Genomic DNA, 22776 nt, shown 5'->3' with positions numbered 1-22776 from the left:
AGCTTGGTAAATGTCCAGTAGACCAAATAAAGCAAAAACAGCAGATCTGCTCATATTATTTAAGAAATTCTGTTTTTAACCTGTGTCTTGAGTTTGTTGCAGACACCAGTAATGAAAAGAAACTTGAGGTTGTGAACAAGAAATATGCAGAGGCTGAAAATAAAAATTTGACTGCTCACTTGGTTTGTTTTTTCTTCCATTAATCTTTTATTTAATCTCATTCCTACAGTTTCAAGTACAGTCATCTTACCCCAGCTTACCTTATATCTGATAAATATATACTTGTAAATATCATGAATATGGTAATCATTTAGTTTGATAGTATATATCAAAGTACCATTCTTTTTCATATGATAAGACACTATTAGCGTAGTATTTATTGTATGGACTAATAATTTGTCATAGCCAATACCTTTGTGCTTTCAAATGATATGCAATATATTTGCACTAGAAACACATAAAGACTTACATAAAGACAGTTCCTGATGAATGAGTTTATTGTTAATATTGTTATTATTGCTACTATTACTAATTACTAATATTATTTTGTTATTTGTCATCTTCCACATCCTCCAACTTTCCCCTCATTTCTGATTAATTGAGTTCATTATTATTATTATTATTTAATTTATTAATTTTTTATTATTAATATTTTTATTTATTATTATTATTACTATTATTACTTATCACCTTCCTCATCCTCCATCCTCTGATTTTTGTTATTAATGCTATTATTATCATCATTATTACTATTGTAATCATTACTATTACTATTACGGTTTTCTACTATTGTTATGTCTGTTGTGCTTTTCTACATGTTCCTTTGTTTATATATTTTCGATTGTGGGGGCAAAACATATAATGTAATGCAATACAATGATGATTGAGAGATGACCCTCAAAGCCTGATGTATCAAATACTCACTTTTAACATGATTGTTTTCTCAAATGAAAATTATTTGTGGATAATCAAGTAAGCCTACTTTGCTTCAGTACAAAAAGTGTTAATCTTGAAATATTACTAACAATAAAAAAGTTATTCTTATGTTTACTTAATAAGAACCTTAATAAGAAATCAAAGATTTCACAGCAAAGACACATGCACAACCTGAAGGCAGATATTTTTATAATTACTAAATTATAAATTCTAAAAGTCCTTTTAATAGCTAAAAGTATACATTTTCAGTCAGACAACAGAAGAAATGTAGTAAATGGTGTACAACTATTTTTTCAGCAAAGTTTTGATCATGTTAATAATTTAGAGGACTTGGAAATGTGAGTATTTAATATGATTCAGTAGAATTTACAGGGTTAATGAGACTTGTTTATGGATTATTGTGTTTAAGAGGTAGGCCAGAATTCCCATTAAATTACAGAAGAAATTCTTGACCATCACAACCAATGGAAACTGACAACCATGCTCATGCTGTTCTCCGATGCTAAGTGACCATAAAGTGACACTGGAGATGGATCCACCCATGTCTGTTGCCTCACCCCATAAATCTTTTACTTTGATGCCTCACATAGACATGTGAAAGGCATGTTGAGACAGGAGTCACTCAGCATGTGACTTTTTAGTAATAACAGCAGCCATGCATGTTCAAACTTAGTATTTATAACATTATCTCATACAGTAGATACCTTGCAGTCAAAACGTCTGGGAATGCTCCGCTGCAAAAATTATTTCTTACTCCATGTTTATGTCTTGTTTTCCTGTACAAATATCAAATCATTCTTAAATCAAGATACATTTACTTGAGAAGCAAAATGACTTATATATTACGTCAACCTTTATTAAAGATAAGTGAGTTTATGTTTAAAAAAAAAACTGTCAGTGGTGTAAGAAAAATCAACTTAATTCAAAGGGAAAACAAAACAATTAAACAATTTTTCAGATATTTTTTCCTGCTGAAGTAAATGTATCTTGATCTATGAATGTTTTGATATTTGAAATGGAAAACGACAAAAACTCTTAAGGAAAAAAACATGACTTTTGCAGTCTGTTTCACCACCAGAGGATGCCAGTGAGGCCTTTAATGACAAAAGTAAACAATGTTGTTTTTATTTGCGTGTTCATACAGACAGCCGCCGCCAGGTGGCGCACCAATCATAGAGATATATATACGGCTGTCATATTGTTTTTGTTATATTTAAAATAAATTAACACTGGAGTCTAGCACTCTGTGCGATTATCACTTTTATGTATTTGTTCAACATTATGAATATTTCAAATGCATGTGTTTCTTGTACATATTAGGTATAATTACGCCTAATCAATCAATCTTTCTTTCTTTCTTTCGTAGTTACTTATTAAACCGCATTCTGGTGGGAAATTAAAAATGTTCGCTTTTTCACAGCATCCTAAAAACGTTCTTCTCCTTTGTATCCTGTTTCCTTTCCGAGCTCAGACTTTGTGATGCCAGTGGGACTATCTCTCGCGGCGGAGGGCGACACACTCGGCTGCGCGGAGGAACACGTTATGATGGTCTTCTCCTGTAAGAGCTCAGTCATTGTAATGCAGCGAGCTGTGATCACGGCCAACTTCTCAGAACGAACTGAAGATAAACGTTAATTCCCCTTCACGTAACGGGTCGTGCTTTTAACGACTTTTCCTGCGTTTCTTAAAAGTAACACAGTGATGTTTTCCCGCATTGTCCCGCGAGATCGAAAGCAGGACAGAGGGGTGAACGGAAGAAATGGTGTAACGCTACCCAGCTATCATATGGATTTGAAGGAGAGTGCCATAGAAGCAGAAGGACAGATGACTATTGCATTAAACGAATAGGAACGCTGCTGGATCGCGGTTTTTTATGAACTGACCTGTCATTATATAAGCGGCACTGCTTGTCTATATGTAAAATAGATGTCGGAACACATCTAGATATTATTTATTACGATTTATCTGCTGCGTTGTAATTGTAAATATTGTTGGATTTCCTCTGGCTGTCATTTTTAGCCAGCTAGCGATGGGAAACTCAATGACCCACAGCGCCGTTATTGCGTTAACGAGGCACTATTACAGTAAGAGAGCGAGGGCGTTTGCAACCTCTTTCTTTCCATTTAAACTGAACTGACATCATGTAGCTTGGAAACTATATAGTTTGAGATTAATTAATAGCTATTTTATCTAGCTAATGTCTTGTTAACTGGGTCAGAGAGCGACAACGGAACTAGTTATGTGCATCCTGCGCATCTAAGTTAGCTAGTAAACTTCACATTTAGCTAACGTTATTCCTTTGTTTTGATTCTGACTTCGTCGTGATTTTAAGCCAGACAGCTATTAGGAAACTCTCAAGTGTACTAAATCGTCTTTCGCATTGATAATTTGGGGATGACAGGGTTCTCGGACAGACTGTCGTCTGGATTAACGAGAGTTTGAAGAACTTGTCCGCGATAACCTCTCCATTACAAGCTGCTGTGTATCACTGGACACCTGCCAGAAAATGGAGACGGTGGGAGACTTTGAATACAGCCGAAAAGACCTCGTCGGACACGGAGCCTTTGCTGTCGTCTTCAAGGGAAGACATAAAAAGGTAAATAAGCACATGACTGGCTCGAGCCCCTGAGGCCGAGCAAATCTGGGCCATGCTGGTTATATGCGTCTAGTTTATCCTATTTGCATCCCAGTAAGAGTGAGGCATTTAAATCTCAAATTTACATGGATTAAATGCATTTTAATAGCGAAATATAGATTTGTGTAGTGCGCGCATTGTGCTTTTGCAGGTGTCTCTGTCATAGCAGTTCTTGATTAGAAACCGTGGGTTGCTTTTATGTAACGTGTGCTAGAATAGGTCACATACTGCTGGAGTCATTCATTCATTCATAAAACAGCCTCCGTGAATAAGCCGTCTGACGTCAATAGGACTGACCGGTCTACTACGTTTGGGCGGAGGGACGGGACCCACATATTGTTATGATTTTTGTGCTCGAATTTGACATTGCCTAAATACACAAAACACACTGACTGGATGTTATGAGGACATTGCAAGCCGCTTAAACATCATTGCATAAAACTAACGAGTATCTGTGTTCGCTATTAGTGTCTTTTAAAGTACTAGTCCAATAGTAATTACAATCATTTTCAGTACCACTATAAAATATTCACCATAAAATAGTGAAATTTACTAGAAACAATTTGGGATCAATACTACGTCTCATAAACAAGTATCTTGATTTAATAAGCTGGAATAGATACTCATAAGTGTTGGGATTTGAATTGGAGACTTTGGTACAAATCTGAGCAAAATTGGAGGCCTCGATCATTGAGATCTCATCTGAAACTCTAGAGGAGACACGTGAGATTACTGGGTTGTTTTCCGTGAGAAACATCTACATCTCCAGTTTCTCTATGTAATCTCATTGGTGTCTAGGTGAAACTACTGAGATATTTAAAAGATCTGTGATGTTTCATTCTGACTGGTGGGAATATCCTGATATGAAAGTTTGTAGCTGAGCTGATAATATTCTTAGTTTTTTTAAGTTGCAATGTAACAGAAGTCGCAACAGATCTGAAATACATTCCGAGTGAAACAAATGAAAAAAAGAAAACATATAGGCCTAGTACAGGGTCTTGGTTCAGTCCACCAATCGTTGATTGAATGAAGACTGATCTGAATGGGATCGGAGAAGTCCAACATATGTCACCATAGAGAAGCCTGTTGTTTCATCACAAGATTGAGTTATGACATTTTAATTAAAAAAAGAAAAGGTCAAAAAACTGTAACATACTGTATGCACCGATAAATTCTCAAAAAAAAAATCAATAACATGCATTTAGAAATTAGATTTATTTCCATTTCATACTGACTTTAACAGCATTCAAACTCTCTAAAATGTAGAATGAAAATCAGGCATCAGAACACTCAATTGTACAGTTGAAAAACTGTTTGGTTATGTTGAAACCTAGTCTAATCAGATCAAATGCAAATATTGGCCCATACCTCTATGGATTTATTTAGCATCTGTAGATCATTACAGTTGGTTATCTCTGCATGTTGCATATACTGTATGTTTGTGTGAGGAAATGCTTGTGTATGCACAATATGTAGTACAATATCAGCGTGTGACTATATATAGCAGGAGTAATCTGATACATGTTTATGATCACCTACCTCATCCAAAGCAGCTGACTCAATACTACCAGTGAGACAGTTATATTCATCCTACAAACTTATTACGATGTTCATAATCACACATGCTTATGAGCGCTGATTGATGCATTCTAGCTGGGAAGACATGCAGAATGATACAGGACATATATTAGCTGCATATACAGTATACGACATTTATGTTGTGCATTCAGTCTCTCATTCCTTGATTAGATGTGATATTAAAAGCAGAGACTTTGAATGCTCATCTACTGAATGGGGTCAGTATTGAAGCCAGCAGCGTTTTCTTTGGGTTGCCTTCACCACGCTTGGCTGAGTTGGTTTTCAGCGAGGCGAGATGAACGCAGCCGTTCTTGCGTGCTGCCAGCATTTGGCTACAGCACAGTGTGCCGCAGGAACATCTCCTGTTAACCTACATTTACATGAAAAGCATCGTTCTATTCATGGATTTCCACTCTGCGTTGGGGACACAGTTTCTTAAAGCTAGTGTGTGGCCCTATGGAATCCCACCTTACACAATTGCCCTTCCCAAAGGCTAAAATCCCAATTATACTCTCCGCTTTATGTGGTACCAGGTCACAAGTTGAGAAATAGATGCAGAATGGATGCAACATAATAAAAATAATTGGCTTTTGAAGCAAATGTTAGTGTGTATCGACCAAAGACTCCCACATACTGGGTTAACCAGTCAATATTTCAACTCTAATGCTCAAAAAGTAAATGCTTTGTAGGATTCATAGTAATGTAATTAAGCGCTGTAATGTGCAACTGAATTAATGATAATTGCTCTCTTTGTATAATATTTGCAGAAGACTGATTGGGAGGTCGCCATCAAGAGTATTAACAAAAAGAATCTCTCCAAATCTCAGATTCTGCTTGGCAAAGAAATCAAAATTTTAAAGGTGAGCTGTCATTTTTGGTTTTCATTTTTTGTATTAATAATACATTTATTATTTAGTGATACAAAAGATTTCTATTTCAAATCCATGTTGTTTTTTATTCTAAACGTTTTATTTATCCTGAAGAAAATGTATCACTGTTTCTACAAAATATTAAGCAGAACAACTGGTTTCAACAATGATAATATTAAGAAATATTTCTGCAGAATGGATGCAACATAATAAAAATAATTGGCTTTTGAAGCAAGTGTTAGTGTGTATCGACCAAAGACTCCCACATACTGGGTTAACCAGTCAATATTTCATCTCTAATGCTCAAAAAGTAAATGCTTTGTAGGATTCATAGTAATGTAATTAAGCGCTGTAACGTGCAACTGAATTAATGATAATTGCTCTCTTTGTATAATATTTGCAGAAGACTGATTGGGAGGTCGCCATCAAGAGTATTAACAAAAAGAATCTCTCCAAATCTCAGATTCTGCTTGGCAAAGAAATCAAAATTTTAAAGGTGAGCTGTCATTGTTGATTTTATTTTTTTGTATTAATAATACATTTATTATTTAGTGATACAAAAGATTTCTATTTCAAATCCATGTTGTTGTTTTTTATTTTAAACGTTTTATTTATCCTGAAGAAAATGTATCACTGTTTCTACAAAATATTAAGCAGAACAACTGGTTTCAACAATGATAATATTAAGAAATATTTATTGAGCACCGAATCAGCATAATAGAATACTTTCTTAAGGATCATGTGACACTGAAGACTGGATTAATGATGCTGAAAATTCAGCTTTGCCATCACAGAAATAAATTACATTTTAAATTACTTTAAATCTTAATAATATAGCTGTTTTACTGTATTTTTGATCAAATAAATGTCACCTTGGTGAGCATTAGTGACCTCTTTTTCCAAAAAGTATTTCTAAACCCAAACTTCTGATTGTAGTGTATATTATTTTTTACAGTTATTGTTTATTATATTTGCAATATTTTAAATAATTCTTTATATTATGTATCTGTCTTTTATTCTTATATTGCTTTTATTCTTATATTATTTTTTACAATGCCACAGTATTAATAGACAGTGTTTATTTTTTGTTTACAGGAACTCCAACATGAGAACATTGTGGCGCTGTATGATGTCCAGGTAATGGCACTTTTACTCCTTTATTGCTATAATCTCTGAATGCTTTATCCTTACTAACTCTGAGCAGAGGTGCCTAGAGCTGTTAGTGCTGTGCTACTATCCACTAAATGCTGCGAGGGCCTGCGGGACTGGCCCAGTTCTTATATAACACCGCCATTCACATGATAACTCACATGACCTGTCCTAGACTAAGCCCTGCTGTACATTGCATGAGACCACTTTGAGAATATCACACACATTATTCTCTAATGCTCATAAAGTCATTAGAGCATACATTAATTGCAATTATATAAATCCTAATGCAAAAATACATTGTGTGCAACCCTTTGTAAGTCTCTCACAGTGCATGTTAGAGAATAATGTCACTGGCTAGATGGAAATAAGATTATTTCTCAGCATCCTTGGGGCTGAATGCTGCATACCATGCAGAAAATGTCAGAAGTCAGCCCGTTTTGTTAGCAAGCTAATTCATCCATCGATGCCCAGCATTCCTCCTTCTGCATCCCACCAGCTGGCTCATATAGGGGGAGGGTTTGCCTCCTCTGGAATGGTGTGGGCTGCCATTTCATTGGTCCAAACACTCAGCTGACAGAGCAGGCACTGTTCTGAAAGGACGTTGACGTCTACGGCAGGATCAAGCTGTGGGTTTAATTATGGCTGTTATGATTCAGTCACCTATACATCTTTGACATGTAATGCTTCCCAGTATAGTGAAGAGAGTCGTTAAATATCCTGCTCTTCCCACGCAGCATGCTTATATAACACTCCCACCCGACACAGACCTGCAGGACCCCTCATTCTTCAGTTAAACATGCTTTTCTGTATCAGTTTTTGTGCTGAACACTGCCGATTTTTGGTCTACTCCAGGAAGACACTTGAGGAGAAGAGTGATTTCATGTGTAATCTATCTCTCCTGCAAGGGCAGAGAGGTCTGAGTGCACTACAAGCCATTTACATTCATCTCGCTGATCATTCTTGAAGATACACTGTTTATCTCATTCTTTTAGTTGGCTGTGACAGGTAGTACCAAACTCTTGGCCCGAGGTGTGTTTTTCCTCCCTGTGCTGAAATAGAGAAGTAGGTGTCAGTGGTGACGTACTGTAGCTGTTCATCAGCTGTTTTTGGAGACTCGCATGCTGCGTCGCTTGTAGTCAGGCGACCGTAAATACATTTGTGCAATGCTGAGATCTGCTTCCTGCTAACACCTGCCTTCTAAATCACACGGTCAGTCTGACCAAGGTGGAAGTTCATCTTAATTTACCCTGGAAGATTCAAGTCATTCCACCCTTCTGTATTTCAGCTGTTCTTCTTCCAGGAAAAGACACAGATATCTGAATCATATTGATACTCACATGGGTTGGTGCAGGGAGGGTATTTGAACAGTATTTGCATCAGAAATTATATGCAGTAATGAACACATAATGAAGAGTACTCTCTGTACTCTATGTGAACACTTACGGTTATGAAATCCATAAGGCAATGCAAGCAAACATTGTCATAAGATGCACAATAGTGGGTGTTCAGTGGCAAAATTTAAATTTCAATATATACCATCTATTCATCTTAGATGTTCCATCTAAAATTTTAAATAAAACCAGCACATGAATAAAAAAAAATGGAAATCAAGAATAAAAAATAAATACTACATGACATATATATCATATCTAAAATAAATTCATATATATACACATACATGCATATAAAGGGCTGTCAAATCGATTAATCGCAACCAAAATTAAAGTATGTTTACATAATATGTGTATACTGTATATTCTCACTTTCAACATTTGATATGTTCTCTATATTCTATTGTGAATAAAATATAAGTTTATGAGATTTGTAAATTATTCCATTCCTTTTTTACTCCCAATTTGTACAGTGTCCCAACTTTTTTGGAATTGGGTTTGTAAATCACACATAAGATGAATATATATATATATACACACACAAACATGTAAATGTATCTTAAATATATACATGTATTTATGTGTATTTATATATATATATATAAATATATACAGTACACACAATATATTTGTCAGACTCTGTTCCGTGTTTTGTGTTTTGCTCCCCATGTGTTTCCATGCCCTTATTTGGTTTTCCTGTTCGCCGCAGCATTGGGGGAATTGGTGATCCTCTGCCCATCTTGACTTCAGAGAGACACTGCCACTTTGAGAGGCTCTTTTTATACCCAATCATGTTGCCAATTGACCTAATAAGTTGCAAATTGGTCCTCCAGCTGTTCCTTATATGTACATTTAACTTTTCCGGCCTCTTATTGCTACCTGTCCCAACTTTTTTGGAATGTGTAGCTCTCATGAAATCCAAAATGTATTTATGTGTATTTATATATATATATATAAATATATACAGTACACACAATATATTTGTCAGACTCTGTTCCGTGTTTTGTGTTTTGCTCCCCATGTGTTTCCATGCCCTTATTTGGTTTTCCTGTTCCCATTATGTTCCCTGATTAGTTCTATTAGTTCCAGCTGTGTTATTAATTATCTTAATTTGCTCCTGTGTATTTAAAGTGTGTCTGTTGATGTCTACCTCCTCAGCTACGTGTGTTTTCCTGGTTCCATGGTTAATGAAATCAAAATCTCCTTTTTGATGTACTCCATGTCTCCTCGCTCCGCACTCCAACACAGTAGCAACGTGACAATATTATGTAAACACAAACTTTTGTTTTGGATGCGATTTATCACAATTAATCGATTTGACAACCCTATGTTGAAACAGCTCAAGCACTTTTTTTTAGTTAGTGCAAAGGAAAACAGAATCATTTTTCAGTTTATACCTTATGATATTATAAAAAATTTTTGTATAATAGCTACAATTATACTTTTCTAATTACACTTATTAAAGGGTTAGTTCACCCCAAAATGAAAGTTCTGTCATTAATTACTCACCCTTATGTTGTTCCAAACCCGTAAGACCTTCGCTCATCTTCGGAATACAAATTAAGATATTTTTGTTGAAATGTGAGAGCTCTCAGACCCTGCATAGACAGCAACGCAACTGTAATATTCCCAGGTCCAGAAAAGTAGTAAGGACATCGGTAAAACAGTCCATGTGACATCAGTGACTCAACTTCAGTTTTGTGAAGCTACGAGAATATTTTTTGAGAGCAAAGAAAACAAAAATATAAATATATACAGTACACACAATATATTTGTCAGACTCTGTTCCGTGTTTTGTGTTTTGCTCCCCATGTGTTTCCATGCCCTTATTTGGTTTTCCTGTTCCCATTATGTTCCCTGATTAGTTCTATTAGTTCCAGCTGTGTTATTAATTATCTTAATTTGCTCCTGTGTATTTAAAGTGTGTCTGTTGATGTCTACCTCCTCAGCTACGTGTGTTTTCCTGGTTCCATGGTTAATGAAATCAAAATCTCCTTTTTGATGTACTCCATGTCTCCTCGCTCCGCACTCCAACACAGTAGCAACGTGACAATATTATGTAAACAAACTTTTGTTTTGGATGCGATTTATCACAATTAATCGATTTGACAACCCTATGTTGAAACAGCTCAAGCACTTTTTTTAGTTAGTGCAAAGGAAAACAGAATCATTTTTCAGTTTATACCTTATGATGTTATAAAAAATTTTTGTATAATAGCTACAATTATACTTTTCTAATTACACTTATTAAAGGGTTAGTTCACCCCAAAATGAAAGTTCTGTCATTAATTACTCACCCTTATGTTGTTCCAAACCCGTAAGACCTTCGCTCATCTTCGGAATACAAATTAAGATATTTTTGTTGAAATGTGAGAGCTCTCAGACCCTGCATAGACAGCAACGCAACTGTAATATTCCCAGGTCCAGAAAAGTAGTAAGGACATCGGTAAAACAGTCCATGTGACATCAGTGACTCAACTTCAGTTTTGTGAAGCTACGAGAATATTTTTTGAGAGCAAAGAAAACAAAAATAACAATTTTATATATCTTAATCTGTGTTACGAAGATGAACGAAGGTCTTACGGGTTTGGAATGACATGAGGGTGAGTAATTAATGTCAGAATTTTCATTTTTGGGTGAACTATCCCTTTAAGTACTTATTTCTCTAGCGGCAGTAGCGTTCTTTGTGGTGGTCTTGTTTAGTGCTCACAAAATTGGTTTGGATCTCTGTATCTAATATAGCCCTTCATTCTTGATTTAATGACCTAACTATCACTTTGCAGATCTGTCACTCTCACTATCTTAAGACACTGTAAATACAAAGCAAGTGGATACCTGCTTGATTGCTCCTCAAATTAAATAAATGGCCATTTACCTCAGCGGGCACCAAGAGGCATATACTACAGAAAAAAGGTGACCTTTCTCCAGCACACTTCTCCTGATGGCAGCACGGAGCCCTGGGGAATATCGATGGTGCTCCCTTCAAAGCCCAATTACTCTACTGTGGACTGTTTACAATCCACTGTCATTAAAGATGTTAGGAGGATTTACTTTTGTGTACCCAGCCAGAGGTGTCTAGTTAAAGCATAGCAACAGGGAGTGCTTGCCCTTTCACATTTAAACTGTGCTGAGAGAGGCGGCCCTCAGATCCCACTACGCCACATGGAGCATATGCAGTGTGGTAGCGCTTCGGGCCAGACCTGCAGCTCCGATAACGATCTCATCCCACATGATGAAGAAGTGTGAATGGAAGCTGCTTGTGATTAATGCCAACGTCAGTGCAAGTTCACACGTGCGTGCTTGTTTAGAGCGGGCTAGAACATAGAGATGTTGAAGCGTTATTGAGCTTTTCCTCAATGGAGATCTGTACCGATGGAACTGAAGATATCTCAGCAGCCGTTTTATTACAGGCTTGCAGTGAGAGCTGAGCAGCTCCAGTCAAACACTATTCAGTGATGTCCCTGCTCTGACAGAGGGAGGTTGGAGACCTGCTGTAATAACAGGGTGGTGATTCTTTTTCTGCCTGACAAGGGTGTACTTGTGCTTTGCCTTTAAAGAGATAGTTCACCCAACAACTCACCCTTAGAGTTGCACAATTAGTCAAAAATAAAACCAAAATTGTAATATGTCTTAGTGTGATCATAAAATCGCAAAGGCTACAATTGAATTAAAAAAATGTGTTCTGCATGTTTTTTTACATGCAAAGAGCTGATGATCCGGTGTTTTCAGTGCAGGATCCAGATGATCCAGTGTTTTTCAGTTCTCTTTTAAAGGGGTCATAAAATGCGATTAAAATTTTTCCTTTCTCTTTGGAGTGTTACAAGCTCTTAGTGTATAAAGAAGATCTGTAAAGTTTCAAAGACTAAAGCCTCAAATCCAAAGAGATATTCTTTATATAAGTTAAGAGTCAACCACGCCTACCTAAAACGGCTCGTTCTAACACTCCCCCCCATGGCTACACCATGATGTGGGAAGATTTGCATAATGCCGCCCGAATGTTCACACAAAGAAAGAAGGTGTAACTTTTATTCTCGCTGTAGTATTGTTGTTGCCGCCGCCGCCATGTAGTGAAGATGCTGTGTGTTTTGTTGGGAAAGCGAAACTACTTTGTTTGGTCTTCCAAAAGAGGACACGACTAGAAATCAGTGGTTAAGTTGTATTTACCACACTGTTCCAGAACAGTTCAACCCAAATATTCAGATGTGTGCAGCACATTTTATTTGACTGTTTTACTGATCCTGGGAGAGTAGACTACAATGCCGGCTGTTCTGACTCACAGCCTGTAAGTACGTTTTTTTATATTTAAAGAATTTGCCACTGATGATTCAAACGCGAGTTTTGAGCAGTGTAGAGTAGAGGTCTACACGGGTCCAAAAATTCAGTTTCAGCCAGTGCTGTGCATGTGTTGTTTTGTAATTTTCTACTTGTAAAATTAGGATGAGAAAAGTGTGAGTCTGTAATTTGAAATAAGGTGGAAAAAATAAAAAATAAATAACACGAGCGACGTCATCAGAAGCAGGGTGGGCGGAGTTAATGCACACGCACGGTGATAATGGATACCTTCATGAGTGATGTGAGTTATTATTGATTATTTTTTTAATATCATTATGAATGAACCGCCATTTATGTGAAAATATAAAGTCTGTAAATGCCCGTTAACACAGGCCAGAGACACTGAAGATGGATGCACAGAGAAAAATACTGTAGCAGGCAGATCACTCACTGTTCATGATGCACGGACTATTGGAAGAAAATCCTCAATATTGATTTGGGGGTTTATATGAATGTGTTTCTGAGGGGAACTGACTGTCTTCACAAAAGTTTATGTGGTATTTTCTTTTCATCTCGTCTCTGTATAGTTTATATTAAAGCAGTGTTTCAGCGCAGCGCTGCTTTGTTTACAGCGGTAACCAAGGAAACGCTGTATCTGGTGTTCCACAAGCGCCTCCTGCTGTCAGAGAGTGAATCTGCGTCTCATTCAGCGCTTCTGCTGTTTGCTTCGTTCAGGCATATAGTATAATTTCACAAAGCTAGTCAGAACATTCTGTTTTTGCTTCAAATTGGGTTATTATTAAATCGAATTATGTATATGAAATTATATAACTAAATGATATGAAATTATATACATGATATGTATATGAATTATATAACTATAAGATTTAGACAGATCTAACATATTTAGGTTAAATAAAGATGTCAGTCTTTATTTTTCTTCTTTTTAGGAAACAAATCAAAGAAAAAATAAACAAATTCTACTGTTCCTAATATTCTGTAAGTTGCTCAAAAACAAAATATATTGTGTTCAGCAGAAGAAGAAGAAAAAAAAAAATATATATATATATTTTTTTTTTTACCCAGTCATTTAAAAATAACACATTTTAGAGTTGTAACGACTACCTTGAAACCGTGATATTTTTGCTTAAGGTTATCATACCGTCAAAATCTCATACCGGCCCATGCCTAGTCAATAAGGTGTTTGTTGTTTTTGACACCACTGATTTTCATTGTATGAATATAATCAGTTGAAACAGTCTTCAAACTATCCCTTGAAGAAACAGAGAAGAGCTGTTCAGATGTGCAAAAAACATATACATTTGTAAGGAAAGGGAAATTAGTAAGGAGATCAAAGGGATGGAATAATTCTGGCTACTTTGAAACATAAAGTGGGAATGAGGAGTGGGCGGGGTTTTGAGGCAGGGTAGGAGGAGTCTATGGACTTGTTTATGAGTCACATATGCATGAGACAATCATATGTGTCAAAACAAAACTTGAACTTCCTGTTAGAGAACAGTGTGTCCCATTGGAGGATAGATTGACTTGTTGTCTTCAGTTTTCTGAGAAGAAGGGGAGGGATGAATTCAAATGAAGACAATGAGCAGTGAGTGTTGTTTGCAAGGAAAGAAAGAAATACAGCCTGGAAACATCTGGAACATTTTATTGTTTTCCTCGAGAGCTTCCTGCAGGAACTAACAACTATTCAGCTAATAGGCCTAGGTTATGTTCACAATGTAGTATAATACTCTTTGCCATTTATAAATTAATCCATTCTTTCACCTTATAGTGTAATAGTGCTCTCTAAATGTCCGCCCTCATTTCCACCAACATGTCACCAAGTGTAGGTTGTCTGTTTATTTACCAGCCCTTCGTGGGCTGTAGACCCAAGTAAATATGTTTATTTGTCTTTAGCTCTTTCTTCATCTTAATACTGTGAGGTTCATGGCCTTGCCACTGGCAATATGATGTGCTGTTGTTCTTCACTACCTGTTCCTGCTGATAAACATCCTCTAGTGTGTCATTCAGAGCTCCAGGGACATTGCTTTAGAAACATTCTCATCTAAAAGGACAGTCTGTGTCTATAGGCTCACGACACCTCAAGTATTCATTACAGCCCTAGAATGTTGTGTTCCCTCATCATGTAGATAACTAGAAACCGGTTTCTAAGAAGAACACATCCATCTCTCGCAGTTGGTCGCACATGTGGTGTTTCTCAAACATTCCTAGAATTTAAAGCCACGCTTTGGCTGGTTTCCACCTTGTGTAACCCAGCATGTCTAGTTATGATGCAATACTCTCACCGCCTGGCTGGACTGTGCTGCTTTTTGACTTCATTATCATGCCTGTATTTTCCAATGTTTTGAAGCTTGTGATAGCTATGGAGATATGATTGGAACGCAGCTCTGGAATCTCATAGTTTGAGTATGTTTTTGGTCAACGGTGCTTTGTTGTAGGGTTGACCCGATAACAAAATTAGGCTTCTGTAAGATAGCAACTTTTAATGTCTAATTTAGTGATGCACCAAAAATAATTTTTTTTGCAAAACATCTAACTGAATAATTAAAGTTTTCGTTTAGGTAAAAACTGAAAATTAGGTTTTGGTTAATAAATTGGGTATTTGAACTCATTATGCTCTTTATGGTATCTTGTTCTCAGGTGATAAATTAAACCAGTGATAGTAAAGTTCTTAGGCAACTGTCACGGTTCGATACTGTGAGGAGCATGAAGTGAGGAACGAGGAGACACAGAGTCGAATTCAAACTTACTAACTTTAATAATATCCAGGGAAATAGGAAAACACATATAGCTAGGGTTGACATCAACAATTCCAGACAAGGGAGAACAGAACGGGCTAGAACTCAAATAGGGCAGATAACGAGGGGCAGGCAGGTGAGGAGGATAACTAATAATGAGAAACACCTGGAACTAATAGAACTAAATTGGGACAGGAACAGGAAGGACCAAATAAGGACAAACAGGAACTAAACGGGAACATACACATGACAGCAACGAGATGCCTTTTGATATTTCAGATGAACATATTTTACAAATTGCTACTCTAGCATCATTTTTGGTCGGGGTAAAGTGTGTCATGTTTCTTGGGGTCATGCTTACCTGATTTAGTTTACAAAGTAAACGCCTTCGGAAAAGCACTGATTAAATGTCACTCTTTCAGTCAACAGTTTGGGCTATTCAAAACTATTTCATCCCCCCAAAAAATTGTTTTGCTATTTAACCTGATTATTATTGTTGTTGAAATTCTGATGCAATGGTAGTCTGTTGTCAACTCTAGTTTTTCAAAATTGCTGTTATTGCCTTATCTCTCCATGGCTGATTATATATCCAGTTATGCTTCCCTGCTGCCTAATATGCTAACTAGCTCTAAACACACAGTAACTAATGTTACATGTCCCACAGAAGTAGCAGCACATTGTTCTGAGGCACTGAACGTTTCAAAATGATGGCTGTTCGGGTATTGTCCAGTGTTTGGTTACTGACTGACCTATTTTTTTTTTTATCCTTGTTTACATGATAAATATAAATGACATTACCACTGCTTAGGGTGACCATACGTGCCATTTTCCCAGGACGTGTCCTTGCCAGGATTTGTTTTGGCTTTGTTTTTTTCCTGTTTTCATGCTTGCTGAAGGTAATGATCGAAAAGTAGTTTGACCAATAACATGCAGGCATTGTACATAATGGACCAATCATGGTGTGTGTGTGAGAAGGTGGGAGCTATGGTCAAAGCGAGGCCATTTCGCGTACATAGGATGTGTGGTCGACTTAGTTCACACTGCACGGTATTAGCCCGATTTTTCACTCACCGACAGGTTTTGCGAAATCGCTGACAAATGCCCGACATCGGAGGCAAATCGGTGCTTGTTCACGCGAGTGACAATCATGCAGTGTGGATTATCAAAGACGCGATCTGAGGGAATCGAGCGATTTTTTTGAGCGATTCAAAATCACGCTGTGTGAAATGAGTACTGACTGAAAAACACATCGGCGATGACCTACAGCCAATGAGAGACCAAGATACAGGGCAGAGGGAAGTTCGGGGAGGAGTTATAGACCAGAATATCAGTATTTTAATAGATATATGAACAATTATATCATACAGAAACAAGCACAAACATTTGCTTGACCAGCCACAACATCAGCATAACAGTTACTGCAAAATTATTTACCTCCAACTCTCTTTGCAGAACACCCAATCCCTGTTCCCTGCATCTCCCTCCTGCATAATCTGTTTTTCTTTTTCTCCTTGTAGCTGGAAATCAGCTCAGACAATTTGCGGGCTATATATATATATATATTGTTTTAATAATTACAGTCTTGCTGGAGAACTCCGGTCTGATGCACACGGGTTCTCGCGTTATTTCCTTATCACTTCTCGCGTGTGTTTTGTTGTGAAATGTAGTTTGCGGACCAGACAGAGCTGTCGGCGATTCTTCCTATTGTGAAGTCATGCAGTGTGAAACCCCCTGTCGCTGATCCATCGTGCAATGTGAACACAGCAGCAACTGAATGCTATCCCAGATAGTCACGCAGTGTGAAAACAACAGCGATCCGACAAGTTTGAAAATCGTGCAGTGTGAACTCGGCATTAAAAGCAGCGCGGCTCAAATCGAGAGCATTTTGAAAGCATAAGGAACCATCTGTATGGTATTTTGATGTCATACACCGATCAGTCTGCACACGCAAACAAAGCCAAAACCTAGATATTTTAGGCAATATAGAAATCCTGGCCAGGACGCGTCCTGGGAAAATGGCACGTATGGTCACCCTACCACTGCTCTTAAATCATGATGCATATTTTTCTGCAAGAGCCCATGTGGAATCTCATCTCTTGCCAAAAGTGTGGAAAAAATTGGCAGGAGGAGATCAGAGATCAACACTTGTGTGTTTGGACGTGTGGTTCTGGACCCATAGCTGTTTGTTTTTCTTTTTCTGCCCACACTTGTTCAACGGTTCCTTTTGCACCTCTCATCAAATGGCCCGTGTGTTTGTTTGTGCATAGCATGATCAGGGCCATTTGACTTCAGATGAAGTCACAGATGAAGAGGTCAAGTTCAAGAAATGACTGATATGTGATGGCAGCGTTAATGATGTCCTCGAGTTGATCAACCCCTCCAAACTAGCCAGAGATGCTCCATTTCCTTTCTCCTTCCCATCACCCACCCCCACCACTGCCAGCCCAGCTCAAATCAGCCCATTATGCAATCAGACTGACAATCAGTGGCAGTGCCCCTTGTAGCTCCTGGACTGCATTGATCCCAGATCCCATAAACGGATCTACAGCGGAACTGGGGCGGTGGGCTTTCCTGGAATCAGATTACGAAGTCATAAGCCCTTGAGCTGCTTGTAAATTTTGATTCAATTTTACGAAGACAAACACTTTTTTTTCTTGAATAACGTGGATTAGGAATGCACCAATATTAAAATAGTGGTTGATACTGATAAGCCAATAATGATTTTTGCTAAGCAGATATTAAAAGTCTTCAAAAGATATCAAATATTTTGTCTAAATCAAAATTAAACACTAAAAACTAAAATCAATAATTTTAAATGCTACAGGTACAAGATTACGTTTAGCTGTGTTATTAAATTATTAGATCCACCAGCATGAATTTTTACCAAACACTGAAACAAAAAAAAAGTTTTAATTTAACCAAAACCAAAAAGTTTCTGTATTTAAATTTGGTTAACTGAACTTGGTATGTTGTTCAGTGTGTCATGTTCTCATCTGATATTTTAAACCAGCCTCACGATATTTCATTCAAACAAATTTTCCATATTGTTCTTCTAACTGATTTTTGATCACGGTTGTATCTTATCTATATTGTGTGTAGAAAATAGACACTAATTTGTCATTGCAGAAGTGCTGATTAAATGTCAATAATTTTGGCTCTTCAAAACTATTTTGGCCCAAAATTTTTTCCCGTTTTGCTGTTTTGACTGAATATTTTCGCTTTGTGAAATTTCAGTGTTGTATTGCTAGTTATTAGGAATAAGGCAAACATCAATACGGCAAAGGTAACCTAAATTTAAAAACAAGGGAAATTAGCAAAAAACAAGAAAAAATGAGCAATATTGACCAATAATCAATATGGTACTAATATATTTCACACCCCAAACATGCACCAATGAATTGTTCACAAGATTTGTGCATCATTAAAGTAAATGGAGTCAATTCTGATTTCATTTTGACTTTAAGGTTCCTGTCATTTTTAAAACTCCATAAGGAGTAGCAGAGATTTTGAGTATTCAGTCATCTTGAATGGGTGAGGTAATGAGATACAGTGAGGAGGAACGAGAGGTAATGTGGGCAAATGGAGTGTTGACCGCTATGACAAGCTCTTCCCACACACACTCTCCACAGGCAGTCACTTATGGGCAGCACATAAAATGGCCGCGCTTTCTTTGTTAATGGACCAGTCCATCACAACTGCATTAATGGGCTACCAACATCAATTCACTGGAAGTTACCATGAATCATAATACTTTGAGATGAGATGGTGGAGGAAGCGCTGTAACTTGGCGGCTTGTCTTGTTTACTGTAACAGCCCACTTCCTAGAAATAACCAGGGGCCTCATGTTTTTTATTTGGCCAGCATTCAGAGTCTAATACCTTAAGTATTGACGCAGCAGCCCTAATAGCTGTTATGAGGCTAGTGTGTCTAAACGGTTTCAATAACATGAGGTTTGCATGCCAGGATTTGAAACGTGAGTCGTTTTCACTTACGCACGTGCCTGGATTTCCACAACCACCTGCTTGCTGGAGGACATGGACCTGTGTGCAAACAAATCAGTGCCTTTGATGGATGTTTGCTGTTATGTGCGGTTTCTGAGTAAAATTATGTTTCTTGTCTTTTTTCTTTTAGGAAACCCCAAGTTCTGTATTCCTGGTTATGGAGGTGAGCATAAAGCATGTATTCACCCCTCTTTCTCTCCTCTCTCTTGCTTCTCATGTCCACACGCTTTTGTTTTTGTCATAAGGCCACAGCGCGCCCTAATGTTTCATGGCTATGCTTTCTAGTATTGCCCAACACTGCAGTCTCTGAAGGAGAAACAAACACATGAAGAGGCCAAACTAAAAATATCCGTTCAGGGAAAGCTGCTCTCAAAAACAATTTCAAGAGCTTTAATATCAACTATCTTTAGTGTGTAATATCAGTCCAACACTTCTGATGCATGCACCGTATAATAATGTAACCTGCTGGCTTTCTGAGTATTGTTTATTGGCACCTGTCTGTGTGACATGAGAGGGTGTTTGCAACTAGAGTTTGGTGCAAACAGGTCTGCTTCTGAAACACTCAAAGTCCTCAACACCAGAGCCACTCACAATTAGTACACACTGATGCAGTTTGTTCTTTGTGCATGCACATGTGTCCAAGTTCTTGGTTTTCCTTTAGATTAAACAGTAAAGCATGGCGCTAGCAAAGTCATGTGTTCAGATCTGTATACTTTATATAAGAGCATCTCCCAAATGTATGCATGTGAATTGAAAATGTTGTGGTAAATACACTGAAAAAAATTGTTAATTCATCCAATTAAAAAAATGTAGGGTAATGATTCACATCTATATTTTTTAACTTGAGCCAATGAAAAATAAATAAGGGCAAGTTATTTAGTTTTCATTGGCTCAAGTTAAAAAATATAGATGTGAGTAATTACCCTAGTTTTTTTTAATTGGATGAATGAAACATTTTTTTCAGTGTAAGGAGTGACTAGTCATCTGACTGATTTCCCTCCTCTGGTCCGAAAATAAGGGAGTCAAGGAAAATATTTCATAGTTAATAATATTGGGAAAGTTATGTAAATTAATGACATATTAAAAAGTATAAATCAGGGTTATTATAGCTAAAGCTTCAGTCCGTAACTTTTTTTGGTTAAAAATGACCTGAAATCAATATTTGAGCAAGTACAAAACCAGCCAGTGTTCAAAACTATCGCCTTACTTTAGCCTGATTCACAATGGTCAGCTTATAATAATGTTTTCTAATTTGAGTGGTTGACTGGCTACTAGGCTATCTCATGTGAGGATCCTGCAGGTGGCCGATCGTTTAGAGCCTTTTCTCACAGCATCTGGAATAATTAAATTTATCATTTTGATGGCGGATTGTAATCCAGAAAGTATTATGAGTTTATGAAACACATGTGAATGAAATTTAATTATATTCCAGTTATAAATGTGCTTCTGATTACAGATAGCCTGGGATTACACAAGATTTGTATTTTAAAGACAACCAGTTCGAAGGGAGCATAATTTGCTTTTTGGGTTAAAATAATTTCTTAATATGAAATTCGAAGAGTATGACAATTAGATTAGACTGTGCAGAAATTGAAATCTATACGCTAATACACACTATACTCATAGTCACCAATGCTGATCTTGTTAACATTAAAGTATAACAATAATAATAATTTGAACGGTTTAATGTGATATGACCTAACCGATCTTTAGATTTAATCACCATTGGTAGCGAGATTTATGGTAATGCTTTTTTCCTCAGTTGGTCAGAACAAAGGTGGCAGACTTGTTACTATAGTTACTATAGATGACAATATATGGTGAAAATTCTTATTTGGGTCATATATTCCAAGACGTAGGCTAGAATCTGTGATTGCGAAGTACAGTAAATATCCACACCGGTGCGGTGACTGACTGCCACACATACTCTTCAGAACATTAGATTATTCCGTGCTGGCGCACAACCCACGCAAGGAAGATAATTCCGCACACAGCTGCAATTCCAGGTTTTCAAACAGAGATGGCGACAAAGAGGCAAAACTTACAGACTGCAGCTTTAACTAACACTAAAACCACAAAAAGTTACTTAAACTTTAACTGAAATAAAATATTGTAATGGTATTATTTACAAGGCAACATTTCTCATTTTCATTTACTTTAACTTGATATACTAAAATAACGAAAACTGAAATAGTCAATAAAAAATGAATAAAAAAGCAACAAAATTAATTGAAAATAGAAAATACTAAAATTAAGTACCATTTATATGGTATATACTAAAACTAAAATTAAAATGAAAACAGAAAATAAGTAATACTGTTATAGGTATTTCTAGATACCTTTGATTTATTTCTAGTTATCTGCTTGGAAATATTTTAGAGTTAAAAATGGCTCTTCTTGATTACTTCTATAGAATAAAACTCGCCTGTAAGCCAGATGCTAAATTGATCACATTGTTTTATTTTTTTAAAGCCTTCAATCAAAGGTCCTGATGTTCAGTCAGAGGTTTAAAGATGTTATGTCATGTTAAATGTAGTGTATTATCTCTATCCACCCAGTATGCTCAGGGCTATTTCTCTCCCTCCATCAATAATGTTTAAATTTACTGACCGCCAATACACACTGACATTCCCATAGTGCTGCATCACTTCATCAGATTCATTGATGTGTGTGTCACTACACCACCCTATCCTCCTCTTGCAGCCCATGAAATATCCAGTCCTCGAGCCTCAACATAGTTTTTTATTGTTCTGTATTGATTTTAAAGCTGAGTTTTATTTTTCTCTGTTTGTTTCCTCTTCAAGTACTGCAATGGAGGAGACTTGGCAGACTATTTGCAAGGTAAGCAGCTTGTGATCATTTGGTCAGTAGTCTCAAATAAAAAAGCATTGTTTTTAAAACACATTTTAGAAAAGTCCACCTATAAATAGGTTTCTTTGCACATTAAATGGGGAAATGAGACAGTTTTTACGTCTTTCTTAGTGAGCCAGAGTTGAGGTGTTTGCCTCCAGGGCTCAATCTTAAAACACACTTACCTCCAACACTCTCAGAGAGCTACTACTGCCTCTATTATCATATATTTAAAGCTTTGCTCACAAGCCCATTGTGAATAAACTGTGAAGTCTGTTGTTAGGTGTTTATGAACAGTCTTTGTTCTGCCAAAGGAGTCTGATTGGTCTATAAACC

At 36.9% G+C, this 22776-nt stretch overlaps 1 protein-coding gene across 4 annotated transcripts in view; it reads left to right on the top strand.

The window, feature by feature from the left end:
• Positions 1 to 2498: 2498 nt before the first annotated feature.
• Positions 2499 to 22776, top strand: part of ulk2 (unc-51 like autophagy activating kinase 2) — a 40886-nt gene continuing 20608 nt past the window's right edge. For 3 of the 4 annotated variants that reach the window (XM_016273518.1, XM_016273517.1, XM_016273516.1), the window contains exons 1-5: positions 2499 to 3532; positions 5917 to 6009; positions 7114 to 7155; positions 19721 to 19753; positions 22395 to 22431. In XM_016273518.1, coding sequence (XP_016129004.1) covers positions 3443 to 3532; positions 5917 to 6009; positions 7114 to 7155; positions 19721 to 19753; positions 22395 to 22431 — 295 coding nt within the window. In that variant the 5' untranslated portion in view covers positions 2499 to 3442. Of the gene's footprint in view, positions 3533 to 5916; positions 6010 to 7113; positions 7156 to 19037; positions 19563 to 19720; positions 19754 to 22394; positions 22432 to 22776 lie in introns of those variants that run through there. The other variant, XM_016273519.1, reaches the window with a different exon arrangement.

This window comes from Sinocyclocheilus grahami, unplaced genomic scaffold (genome assembly GCF_001515645.1).
Source record: "Sinocyclocheilus grahami isolate Dianchi unplaced genomic scaffold, SAMN03320097.WGS_v1.1 scaffold79.1, whole genome shotgun sequence".
NCBI classification, from domain to species: Eukaryota; Metazoa; Chordata; class Actinopteri; order Cypriniformes; family Cyprinidae; genus Sinocyclocheilus; species Sinocyclocheilus grahami.
The sequence above is the reverse complement of the archived record's forward strand: the minus strand, read 5'-3'. Positions and strand labels throughout refer to the sequence as shown.